At 34.9% G+C, this 12,689-nt stretch overlaps 2 protein-coding genes across 6 annotated transcripts; one reads left to right on the forward strand and one right to left on the reverse strand.

Annotated features, from left to right (window-relative positions):
* Positions 1-89: 89 nt before the first annotated feature.
* On the forward strand, positions 90-4,585 carry LOC143461739 (alpha-methylacyl-CoA racemase-like). 5 transcript variants are annotated; one of them, XM_076959582.1, is made up of 9 exons: positions 90-519; positions 2,392-2,455; positions 2,585-2,688; positions 2,801-2,944; positions 3,048-3,119; positions 3,213-3,301; positions 3,385-3,568; positions 3,650-3,839; positions 4,188-4,585. In XM_076959582.1, the coding sequence occupies exons 1-9, from the start codon at positions 414-416 to the stop codon at positions 4,405-4,407; spliced, it is 1,173 nt and encodes a 390-aa protein (XP_076815697.1). In that variant the 5' UTR covers positions 90-413; the 3' UTR covers positions 4,408-4,585. The 5 variants fall into 5 exon arrangements, with proteins under 5 accessions (XP_076815697.1, XP_076815699.1, XP_076815698.1 ...); XM_076959584.1 differs by having other exon boundaries at positions 91-318; XM_076959583.1 differs by having other exon boundaries at positions 93-2,455.
* A 448-nt stretch (positions 4,586-5,033) lies between these two features.
* LOC143461740 (pyroglutamyl-peptidase 1-like) lies at positions 5,034-10,420 on the reverse strand. Its single transcript, XM_076959587.1, has 5 exons — positions 7,245-10,420; positions 7,037-7,156; positions 6,662-6,741; positions 6,378-6,530; positions 5,034-5,967 (listed from the first exon to the last, which is right to left on the reverse strand). Exons 1-5 carry the CDS (start codon positions 7,392-7,394, stop codon positions 5,799-5,801), a joined length of 672 nt encoding a protein of 223 aa, XP_076815702.1. The 5' UTR covers positions 7,395-10,420; the 3' UTR covers positions 5,034-5,798.
* Positions 10,421-12,689: the final 2,269 nt, after the last annotated feature.

A 12,689-nucleotide genomic window follows, 5' to 3' on the forward strand; every position in this document is an offset into this window, starting at 1 on the left:
ATCGATTGTATTATATAGCAATAGGATATTTTGCTGAGTCATAATTAAACCAGCGCGCTAATAAAACAAACATAGAAAACATGTGATGCAGAAAAAAGATGCAACTGCGCATTTGCGTAAAGTATTTTTTTGTAGTTTTGTAATTTTTTGTAGTTCTAATGAAGTGTTTCGAAAATATCATATTACTTTCCCGACTCCCGAGAGACAACGTTACCAGCCAGCCAATGGTCGATGGACGCGGTAAATATATATCCAGCATTCGTTGAATGCAGCAAAATTTGTACGTGATCAATCAACCCTGCACCGGTTACCAGTTAGGTGATTCTTCTAGGCCTAAACTATATAGGTACTGGGCGTTTGAAAATGAAAACTACAAGAAATCTAGAAATGTGGTTTTCCTTCGTCGCTAACAAATGATGGCCATGCTAACCTACCATCTTATAGCACATTTCTATTATTGCTCTCTTGCATGTTTTAAGCTCTTGGGCTTTGCCACTTTTTCCTGCTCAATAACTGTTGGTGAACATGTGTTTTATTGTGTTATAACTACAACGATTAGCGTCCTAACTTTTGCTTTGCACAGTTAATGGCAAAAAATAAACAATACAATACTAGGCTATGTTGGTTTCATGGCTTGATTTTTCAAGGAAAAGATAGCAGAACTATTTCTTCATGAATCTTTGATTTAATATTTTTTTCATCATGTCAACATTGTTTTCCCATACAAAGTTTTTGAATTGTGATACATCAACTTATTACATTCGTCATGTCAAAAATTTTGTTACTAGCTCAAGCCTTTGTTCCTACTACAATGTGGTGACAAGCAGGTGCCATAAAAGTTCATAATCTGACGCAATACCTAATTCTGACCGTGGTTAAGTTGATGTTTGCTTGAAAGGAAATCGTAGTTTGTTCATGCTGACATAAGATTTAGCTTATATCGCTATCAGAGACAGTTTATTTTCACCATTTAAAATAAACTAAAAATTATCATATTATAATTCTAAAATAATTATTGATTGGTGCCGGGCAGCGAAAAGACCTCAAGGTCATCTGCCCCAGATGTTATTGCAAAAGAAAAACAATTAAAATGGATAGAAAACTGAAACTCAATTAATTAAAATAATGCTGTAAAATAAAAACCGAGACCCAGTACAGCACTTACAGCGGAATAAAAAAATCTTTTAACCAAATCAAAAATTAACTACATATAATATGACACAAATAAATTAGTTTAGCCATAATTTATTAAGAATTAATAACCATACATTTATTACCTTATTCATAATTATCCGAACAGAACTTCCGTTGCACAAGACCGCTTTTCAATTGATATTAGAAATATTTATGAGACTTAATTTTTTTTTTATTATTTAGTAGTTTATTCCAAAAAATTAGATCCTCGAAATGTTAACTTTTTTACCTTTTATTGTTTTGGTTCGGGGAATGAATAAGTTGTCCTGTGATGATCTATTATTGTATTTGTGTACAGTTTGGATTTTGCTGAAATAGTTATTAAATATTTGGAGAAGAAGATTTGTGTAATAGTTACGCATGAATTTGCCTGTATGTAATTGATAGATTTGAGATATATTTAGAAGATATTCAATATGCCCTACTCATCTGGAAAGCCCTACTCAACTCGCCTTTAAAGCAAAGTCTGTCACTATTTCACTCTCTACAGGAAAGTTTGCTTGCAATGTGCCAGATAAATTTAATGTCAATTTTGTACCACGAGAACGTAATAACTTACAATATAATGCAAAACGTCAATTCTGTGCCAGAGAAATCAATCACATACTAAACAAAATGGTGAGGATCATGTGATTATAATAGGCGTCATCATATCAATGGCGTATCGCTGAAATTAATACAGCCTCCAGTTTTAAAAGCTAGTATGAGGATACTTTTACCAGATATATAGGTTAAACATAAATTTACAAAAGTAATGTTAAATTCTTAGGCACCCAATGCAAGAACACAAAAACAGTTTTGCGCTAACAATTGTTTTGGACAATTTCAAAAGATTGATGAATGTGGTTTGTCATTTTTGAAATAAAAATTTCTTACCAATTGAAAATTTTTTGTTAAGTAAACATTGTAATTTTAGTTTCATAATGACTTAGAATTTGCCCAAGTACTATTTGGTAATTGCCTCAAGGGCGTAAGCCAGTTTCTCTCATCTATTGTTTGAATAAATTAAATGTATATTGTTGGTTAGCAGTTTTCACACACGGTTAACAACAAAGAAATTTCGCTAATACAAGTCATCAATATTTCATTCTCAGTTAAAATATATCAGTGTGTGTTACATAATGGCTCTCAAAGGCATCAAAGTTCTAGAACTGGCTGGTTTAGCTCCTTCACCTTTTACTGGAATGATTTTAGCAGATTTTGGAGCCAAAGTAATTAGAGTTGATAAGCCACACATGCCAACTTTGGATACTATGGCTAGGTAATCACGAATTGGTTTTATATCCATTACTGAAAAGTTACATTTTGTGACAGGAAATATATTATGGTTGATTGTAGCTTAAATGAAATGTGTTAAATAATAACTTCTCAGAGTGGGTACATTTTGCAGGGGAAAACGTTCAATATGTGTTGATATGAAAAACCCAAATGGTGTGCAACTACTAAGAAAATTATCCAAGCAATCTGATGTTCTTATAGAACCTTTCAGACCAGGTATATAAACATTCAGTATAAGTTGGTTGTTGCAGAACTACTAGTTAAAACAAACTATAATCAAAACTGCGTCTAATTTAAAGGTGAAGTTGTTGCTTGTAATTAATGGCAGGTGTCATGGAGAAACTACAGCTTGGTCCTGATGTGCTAATGAGAGACAATCCTGGTCTGGTGTATGTGAGATTGAGTGGATATGGACAAACTGGGCCATACAAGATGAAAGCAGGACACGACATAAATTACATTGCCACGTCAGGTTTAAAAACCTTTTTATGCTTGTTTGTCCAACAGGTTATAATAAGCTGCATAACCGTTAACCTGCAATACTAGGATTACAGTGCTAAATCAGCAATATTTAGGTGTTTTATCCATGCTGAAAAGAAAAGATGGAAAACCAACTCCCCCAATAAATTTGGTCGCTGATTTTGCAGGTAACCAACATAATGTTGAAAAAACTTGCAATTACTTTTAGTGCAGAGCTGCCACATGTGTTTAATGTTCATAATAATAGATACCAATTTTAGGTGGTGGGTTAATGGCAGCATTCGGAGTTGTCACAGCTTTGTTGGAACGACAAAAATCTGGAAAGGGACAAGTGATTGATGCTAATATGGTAGATTTAAGGGTTTTATGTAATGTAAATTGTGTGTTTCATTTCAATTCTGTTTCTTTTTGAACCGCAATTTCTGCCTTTAGGTAGAAGGTTCAGCCTATGTTGCATCATTTCTATTTACTGCCAAACAAAGACTATTTTCCAACGAAGTCGGAGAGAACATGTTAGATTCTGGTGCACCTTTCTATGACACTTACGAAACAAAGGATGGCAAATATGTCTCTGTTGGAGCTATAGAGCCAAAGTTTTATGCTAACTTATTAAGAGGTTATTAGAAAAAAATCAGCAGAGCTTCTTTCGATTGCACAACTGCATTAAGTTGTAACCTTGATTCTCATATCCGTTTAGGTTTGAAACTTGACCAAGAAGCAATGCCTCATCAAATGGATGTGGATGAATGGCCAAACATCAAGAAAGTTATTTCTGATAGCATTTCAAGTTACACTAGAGATGAGCTTTCGGAAATATTTTCTGGTGACGATGACTGTGTTATGCCAGTCTTAACGCATGCTGAAGCTCCCCAGAATTCTCATAATAAGTATGATATTTCATTGATACTTTGTTAAATTTAGCTCAACTTAAATTTGTGAAATTGCCGGCCCATCTTGCCTCTGACGTCAATGTTTAAAACACCATTAAAAAATATTGCAACTCCTTTTTTCAATCACTAAGGAATTTAACTTTTATGTTTAACAATTAGTAACATCATGGTTGGAATATTTGTAGTAAGACCATGGCAATGAGACAACCTGCCATTGGCAATTCATGTCATTTTGAAAACAGCAAGATGATTAAAAGTCATAGTTGGCAGTCAACAAATATTATACCAAAAATTCAGCTTATCCAAATGTAAACAAGCTCTGTAAAAACGTTTTTGTGTATTTAGGGAGAAAAAGTCCTTTTTTGAAGATGCAGAAGGAAAGTATATCCCTGCACCAGCCCCACGCTTGTCACGTACACCCGCGAAAGCAGATTCTAATCCGCAACCCATCGTAGGTGAACACACGATAGAAGTTTTAAAAGAATATAATTATAACAATGAAGAGATTAATCATCTTCTGCAGTCAGGCACAGTTGAGGATAATTCCATTAAGAGTAAGCTGTAAAATTTGCTTGTTTAATTGCAAGGAAGCATGTTTAATGATTGATGTGTTGTTTATTATGTAAATGTAATAACAGAATAGTAAATGTCATACCTTTTTATATTATAATGCAATTTTGTTGTGTTTCTTTAGCTTTTTTTAATTCTATGCAAATGTGGCGAATAAAATAACACTCTACAGAGTCTAGAAAACAAACTTTTCACTGCTTGATTGATACGAATACCTATAAGTCATGCACCATCTGATGGTTACATTGAAATAAATTTATGCATTATTTCATTGCAGTCCAGAAAGTGTCTGAAGAAACATCTATTTGATTAATTAATTATAATCATACTTTCTTAACTTAAAGTTTGTCTATATCTAGACAAAATCTAATTCATAGGTGAAAACGCATCAATGACGTTGGAAGTTATTCTCCCAGATGTCGTTTTGAGTGAAGAAAGCCTTTCCTAATCAACAGTGCATTCACTGTCTTTAAGGGAACTCGCACCAGTCAAACACAAAGCAACATACCTAACACTTTAAACCAGTTTTGTGCAAAATCAATTAAACCGTTCACAATCCTTACCATTAGTCTGTACAGTGTACACACACTCTGTATGAACTCAATATAAAGTTAAGTAACAAACCTGAAACGTGTGCTTTAATTTAAAAAATACATTACACACATTGGAAAATAAAAAAAACTATTTTCTGTGTGATGAAGCCTTTTAGTTTTTGTTATCGATTGAGAAATATATCATAGGTATATAGAGTGTGCAACCTGCTCTATTGAACACTTGTAATGTAATACAACAGATAAATAGCACACAACAGAAGCCTTGGTAATCTCAAACTGCGTATGAGAATAGGAATAAGTAGAAATAATATAGCCTAGTGATTGAATAAGAAAAAAACAGGGAACTTTTTTAACTGCAAGCTCTTGGTATGAACATGATGAAACTAGACACAAAACAATCGGTCTTGTGTTTAGCTGCTCTGTAAAGTAAGACTTTCCGCACTAGTCTAGAACAAAACAGAAATATGATATGGTCCAATAATATTTCCCCATAAGTACTGTAAATTGGAGGAAAAATTTAAATTCTGTTCATTATAGTCAACAAAGCAATTTCACAGTAGGCAGCTCAAAACGACACATGAAATAACATCAATTTTTTTAACAAACACCTGATCAATATTATTTAATATACTAACAGTTCTCGGTATTTTAACAAAATCCTGTAAGTGCGTGACAAAAAGTTGAAAAACCAGTCAGCAAAATGAAAATCATGCGAATAGAATATGAACATAAGATGAATTGTTACTGCAGTGAAATATATGCCTTGACAAAATTTACATATATATCACTAACACAAAAATCTCAACATCAAACCACAAACAATAAAACCATATCAATTATGTTGCACTGAAATCCTTTCCAAAATAGCTGTGATGATTGCTTTAATACCAAGAGCCAAATCATTGCCGCTATATGGTCTGTTTAGTGGTGGGACATGTATGAAAACCGTATGAGCCTGCTTCATTGATAACGAGGTATAATAAATATAATCGCAGCAATACCTGGAAAATAAAATCTGGTTTACAAGATATATTCGTTAAAGTGAAGGGCTAGTTGGTCTTAAATCAAAGAGTAGTTGTCAGTTAGTATAGTGGAGAAATGATTTTTACAGATATGAGCTTAACATGTCTCTGGATTTGCCCCTCACTATAAGTATTTACTCAAAGCCGGACTATTTAGCCTTAAATGAAATTGGAATTACAACTTGTTACAAAGTTTTTAGCCATCACTTGCAATTATATAGTTTATGTAAGACAATGACAAAAAGCTTAGACATCAAGTATACTAGGTAACAAATAATAGGCTTGGCCATCCAACAAAAAATACATGTTGGAAAAATCTGGCCTGCTTACAAAATCTGTCTGTACACAACATTACGTCAATGCAACAAGAAGTGTGGTTTGCTATCTACCTTCCAGGATCTTGTGACACTGCAACGTTTATTCCGCTTTTTTTAACTCTGTCTGATTCAGCAATGTCTTGCATGTCAATTGTTGACTTGAGAGTTTCCTCACCATTTCTTTTGCAACAATTGTGTTTTGGACATTTCTTTTTGATGTCAGTCCTGCAAAGAAAAATATTCGTACATATAAACTAAGGCAATGCCAGCTTTAGTATTGAAATATATATGTTTACTGTTCACATAGTATTAGAATCTACAATACATACAACTACATAAAACAATGACATACATACTGGTTATAACCATAGTTGTGAGCCAACTGTTCCAATGTTATTGCTTGCGCAAAACCAGACACTCCAACATGAACCATTAGCTGAACACACAATAAAACTAATGGTAGATTAAAATTATTTTCCAAAGCTGTTCAAAATAATTGAAAAATACCACTTTCATTGAAATATAATTGAAATATTACATACAAAATATTATAAAACTTACCTATGTCAACTTACATATCTATGCAACATTTTTACGCAGTGCAATTAGCAACTATATACTGTACTAATTTGGCAAATAAGTCATATTTGTATAGTATATTTTGTGTATTATAATTTGATTTTTTTCCATTTGTATAATTTGCGTATACAGTTAGTTATTCTAATTTTTACCAATGGTTTATGTTTCTTCCATAAACCAGGAACTTTTTTATCTATTGCTTCATACTCCACAGAAATTTCTTTTACTTCAAGATTAAAGTTGTCATCATCGAGGCCAATATCAGCTAATTCCTGTAAAAAAAAAACATGTATTGTAAGGTAAAAGTAAAGAGCATTATAGAGCAAAATGTACTGTAACAAGTTTCATATAATACTATACCTTAACAGCAACCCAGCTGGAGTTAATTTTATAACCTCCAAATGGTCCGAAACCAGTAAGTACAATAGTGGGCTTGGATGGGGCCATTGAAACAACAGAATTAGTAGACAGCACTGCTAAGCAAGAATTTTGCACCCTGTCTATTCTCATAAATTACAACAGCAGCTTACTACTAACTATTGTCAGTATATTTACCTGCCACCGCCAAAACCTTTATATGTAAAAGGTGATTTAATTAATCTGGTAACATGACATGCCACAATACTAAATTATAATGATCAACAAAGTTTCTTCAATAAGTAAATCTACTTCTTAAGCATAATTGTTATATATTCTTACAGCGCAAAAATATTTGTTCCACAAAACGTTTCAACAGAGCCCAAAGGTACTGAGGTGATTATATTGAACACATACTTTTTGGTGTTTCAAAAACGCATGGTACTTGTGCATGATTAATGGTACTGATGTTTGATGGTATGGATATGTTTAATGGTACACTAGTAATTATAAGTTAGCTTTCATCTTTACTAACTAAATATATTGATTTCACAGTGGTATTTGTGATAAGTATGTGAAATCTAGATTTACTTGGTAGATGTTATCTCCTCAACCCACACTTTAACGCAAAAAATAAATTTGCTCTCTGAGGAAAGATAAGGACCTACGTCCCAAGCGCAATATGTAACAATTAGCCTATGCCCTATATGTAATTATTCGCTCTAATAAGTTTTAGTGAAAAAAAAAACAAACTAAAAGCAACCTACAACATTTGTAAATGCAGGGCCACCGAGAAATTTCCCGGTTTCCCCATGGGCTTGTCCGCCTCTGGGGTAGGCTTATTGACTACAGTAATAAAGACGTTCCGACGTAATCTCAATATAGCAGTGAAGAAGGACCTCATATAACAAACCGTAAAAAAGAATTAAACAACTGGCCTAAAGTTAAGCAATTTAAAGACAAATAACCCAAGTTAAAACACAAAAATAATGCAACGGCAAGTCTGCAACTAATACACTAAAATGGCCGAAGTTGCGATAAACGCTCAGTGGCCACTAGCGGTCATTTTGACCGCTTCTCTGAAAATTCGTTTTTGTTAGGATTTGCGTTGTGTGTTTGCAGCTTAATTAGCTATTGAACAAGTATTCAAGTCACATGACTCGATCAATCTATCCACCAAAAAGAGTTTTATTTCAAATGGGCAAATACCTGGACACGAAATTAGAAAATATTTCACATTTGTGTTGTCGCACATTTAATAGATTCAAAATGCTCCGTAGCGGTACACTTACCACATAGGGTTTTGTTACATTTCAAACAAAGTTTCTTGGTTTTGTTTTGCGTACAGTTTGCAGCTATTTCACACTGTTTACGCATCTTGGCTTTGTTGTTTTCACGAGCGTTCAGCAGTGTGTGAGGTATTGCAATCGTAGCGTTTCTGCTTGATCTTTCAACGATGTGGTCTTCACGTAGTTCAGTAGCAAGCTTAAAGATGTCTTGAAACCTTGTCATCTGTTTGTTTTTTATACAGCACAAAAGCATTGATGCCTGCCAAATCCAAAATGTTATAGAAAACAGCAACGGGCCACTGATATACTACCTGGCCATTTGATCAGCAACATCAACACCACATATGGTCTTGTTATAAAATTTCACCGTCTCCGGTTTCTTTTTGAAAGATGCGCCAAATTCAATAGACTGATGCTGAGAATTAAGAACATAAACGCTTTTCTTGGACTTACACAGATACACAGTCAGAGTTGCCAGATCGCATGCCTTCATGAGCTTACTAGAATAGTGTTGCTGCAAGCATTTTGCAGATGCGGGCAGCTCACGTCTAACCTTGTTCATAGTTCCAACAAGACTGGGTTCCTTCTTTTTCAGCTCTTTGGCAAGTAAAAACGACGTGAAAAAGTTATCGGTTGTAACATTTCTGCCTTTACCCATAAATGGTTACATGAGATTCATGACAACGTTATCACTAAGCCTTTGGGTGGGTGGACGCGACTCGTCTTCACCCAGATATGGAACGGCATTTAGGATATACTTCGATTCCACATCAACCGACAGCCAGAACTTTATGCCAAACTTGTCTGGTTTGTTTGGCATATACTGGGTGAATTTACAACGAGCTTTCGTCGGAAACAGCTGGAAAAAAGGCTTAGAAAAGATAGTTTTTATTGAGCGGTCAAAATGACCACTAACGGCCGTTGGAGGTAAACCACCCACTAAAATATTGCTGAAAGCAGTCTTCCGCTTGATACTCAGCATGGGCATTCCTCCTAGCATTTTCAAATTCCAAATCGGTAAAAATGACCGCATCGGCTGTCCTAGTGTTAAATATGCATAGCCTATATCGGGGGCGTTCAAATGTTGGATCTCGATTCGGATCTTTTCAACTTTTTGTCTGGATCTTCCAATGTAGTCTTGAAAAAAAAAATTACAGTAATTTTATGTGGATACCAATTGTTAGTGTTGAAATTAATTTTTCAACACTCATCTCTAAAGCACCGGAAACTAAGGAACTTTCTAGATCAGCATAATGCTGAATTTTGTGATGTACTGACGCATAATAACGTGAGATGGCTAAGTAAGGGCAATGCTTTGAAATGGCTGTGGGACCTTCGTAAAGAGTTGGTCATGTTTTTGAATGAAAAGGGTCAAACTAGTACTCTGCTTGAAGATAACAATCTATGAAACTTGGCTTTTCTTGCTGACTGTTTTACCCATCTAAATACTCTGAACTTGAAGCTCCAGGGCAAGGGGCGTACTATCATTCAACTGTGGTCAGCAGCGAAATCTTTCAATCAACAGCTGTTGCTATTCGTTTGTGTTTTGGTTATCACTTGTAACCTTGAAAAGGTAGCCAGTTATAATCAGGCTGGCTAGAAGAGTCCTTACTTGCTTCGCTTCTACGTACCTTTGTGGGTCGTTGTTTTCATCAATGAATTTTGTAAAAAACAAGCAAAGAACGAGACTCACAAATGCTCATCTTCATGAACTTTTGAGGATATCAGTAAGTGACAGAAAGTTCCGATTCGATGCTTTTGTGAGATTTAAACCAACTCATCATTTTTCTCATAGAAACAATCTTGCAGCTGTAGCACACTTCACTTTTGACTTTTACAAAGTTATTAATATGCTGTAGGCCCTACAATGTAGGGTACATCTACATAAATAAAGCACCATAAAAATTAAAGCTTGTCCAATGTGTTTATCATCAGGGCTTTAGAGACGGAGCCGGAGCAGTGCATTTTCAACGGAGCTGGAGCTCTACGTGAAATTCAAATGGAGCTGGAGCCAGTTGTTTGAAAAAGAGGTCCGGCCCCGATGTATTTCATAAGATGCTATGTTACTAGCCTATTACTATTGGCTGAATTCACATAATTTAACAGCAACCCTTCACAAAATTAAGAATTGCTGGGGATTTGACAGCAGAGCAGTCACATGTTCATAGCTGCAACCGATGGTACTGACTACTGACTGACCCATTGAGCTAGATATTCCAAATTGAGCGTTCATCCTTAAACCTCAGTTTTTGACGTAATGGAGCCGGAGCAGTGTTATCAATGAGCTCCGGAGCTGGAGCTAATTTATGATAAAAGAGAGCTCTGGAGCTGGAGCAATTTAACATTTACGCCTGCTCCAAAGCCCTGTTTACTATTCGTATTTAATTGATCATCATGTTGTCAGGTTTGGCTGTGGTCGATCATGGCAGAAATCATTTGAACACCCCTGGCCTATATTATTAAACACCGAAACACTAACGCAAATCGTATATAAGCTAGCCTAAAAAGATAAAAACACAATGAGGAAATATTCATAAAGAATATTTTAATTTGCATTAATATTGAACAAATCAAACGAATTGCTATCTATACCGATAAGGTTAAGCCTTAATCCTGAACAGTATTCACTTCAGTGGCGAATTCTATTTTGTTGCTTATCATCAAAAAAGGAAAATGAAATTTCACTAATTCAAAGTCTTTTTATAAACAGGGCTTTGGAGCAGGCGTAAATGTTAAATTGCTCCAGCTCCAGAGCTCTCTTTTATCATAAATTTGCTCCAGCTCCGGAGCTCATTGATAACACTGCTCCGGCACCATTACGTCAAAAACTGAGGTTTAAGGATGAACGCTCAATTTGGAATATCTAGTTCAATGGGTCAGTCAGTAGTCAGAACCATCGGTTGCAGCTTTAAACATGAGGCTGCTCTGCTGTCAAATCCCCAGCAATTCTTAATTTTGTGAAGGGTTGCTGTTAAATTATTTGAATTCAGGCAATAGTAGTAGGCTAGTAGCATAGCATCTTATGAAATACATCGGAGCCGGAGCTATTTTTCAAACAACTGGCTCCAGCTCCATTTGAATTTTACGTAGAGCTCCAGCTCCGTTGAAAATGCACGGCTCCGGGGCTCCGGCCCCGGCTCCAAAGCCCTGTCTATAAACCAGTGAATCACTGGCAGTGATATCTATGATCTTTGGACGATTTAAGATACGTAATGTTACATCATGAATGCACGAAATTGTTCGAGAACGAAAAGAACACAAACAAACTACTATAATAAAAAAATTAAAGGCAAACTTACTAACGCCGAATGTAATTTTCGAGATATGAATTTAATTCAAGGAAGATAAATTTTTTAAGAAAACTTTATTACATCAAAAATCAAAACCAACGCCCGACACGCTTGGATGCAGAAGCCGACACTGTCCAGTTTACAGGCACTTCGATTAAATCTCTACCATTTACAAAAGTTATTCGCTTGAATGAGTTTAAGTGAATATAAAATCAGCTGTTTATGCAGCAAAAAAAGTAAACAAAGGACATAACGATACCAAAACAGCAGTTCTTCTGTTCTAAATGAGCCTCTGCCGTCTTCACTGCCTGTACGCAAAGTAAAATAGTTTTGAAGTTAAATGACCTTCTATAATGCAAATGTTGTTGTTTGATTAGTTTAGGCAATTTTAGTTTAAAATAGTTGTATTTACTTTAAAATAATTGTAATTATTTATTTCACGGCAAAATTATGGCTGTGGTGGTTCCGGTCAGCCTTTAAATTCATTATAAAGATTTAGAGACAGTGTATGTATAAATGGGTTACTGTTATAAGCCTATATTCTGGCATTGCATTTTAGAACAATAGCATATTGCTGTAGATTGGGCAGACTTGGAAAAATTAAGGCGGACGTTGTGTGTATCAAGCTATTGCTAGCACAGAATTAGGCCTAGCATCTTAGGTAACTTTGGACAAAGTAGGTTTAAAGTGGTTTTAACATGACATTTGCAATTTTTATTATTGCTTTGAAAACTGCCTTCTAGTTTTTAGTCCTGTTTGCAGATTATGACATTTTTCAGTGAAATCTTCAATGTAAAGAGGTATAGGCCTAATCGTCCTGTATGTATCTGTATGGACTGAGAGATTTACACCAAAAAAATTAGGTCTAT

Source organism: Clavelina lepadiformis, chromosome 6, assembly GCF_947623445.1.
Source record: "Clavelina lepadiformis chromosome 6, kaClaLepa1.1, whole genome shotgun sequence".
NCBI classification, from domain to species: Eukaryota; Metazoa; Chordata; class Ascidiacea; order Aplousobranchia; family Clavelinidae; genus Clavelina; species Clavelina lepadiformis.

Coding starts and splice junctions, on each gene's coding strand:
- LOC143461739 (XM_076959582.1), top strand. CDS start 414: ATGATGGCCATGCTAACCTACCATCTTATAGCACATTTCTATTATTGC. Junction 520..2,391: donor TTCCTGCTCAATAACTGTTG/GTGAACATGTGT, acceptor TGATTTTAGCAG/ATTTTGGAGCCAAAGTAATT. Junction 2,689..2,800: donor TATAGAACCTTTCAGACCAG/GTATATAAACAT, acceptor AATTAATGGCAG/GTGTCATGGAGAAACTACAG.
- LOC143461740 (XM_076959587.1), bottom strand. CDS start 7,394: ATGAGAATAGACAGGGTGCAAAATTCTTGCTTAGCAGTGCTGTCTACT. Junction 6,742..7,036: donor GGAAGAAACATAAACCATTG/GTAAAAATTAGA, acceptor TTGTGTGTTCAG/CTAATGGTTCATGTTGGAGT. Junction 5,968..6,377: donor GTGTCACAAGATCCTGGAAG/GTAGATAGCAAA, acceptor TTTATTTTCCAG/GTATTGCTGCGATTATATTT.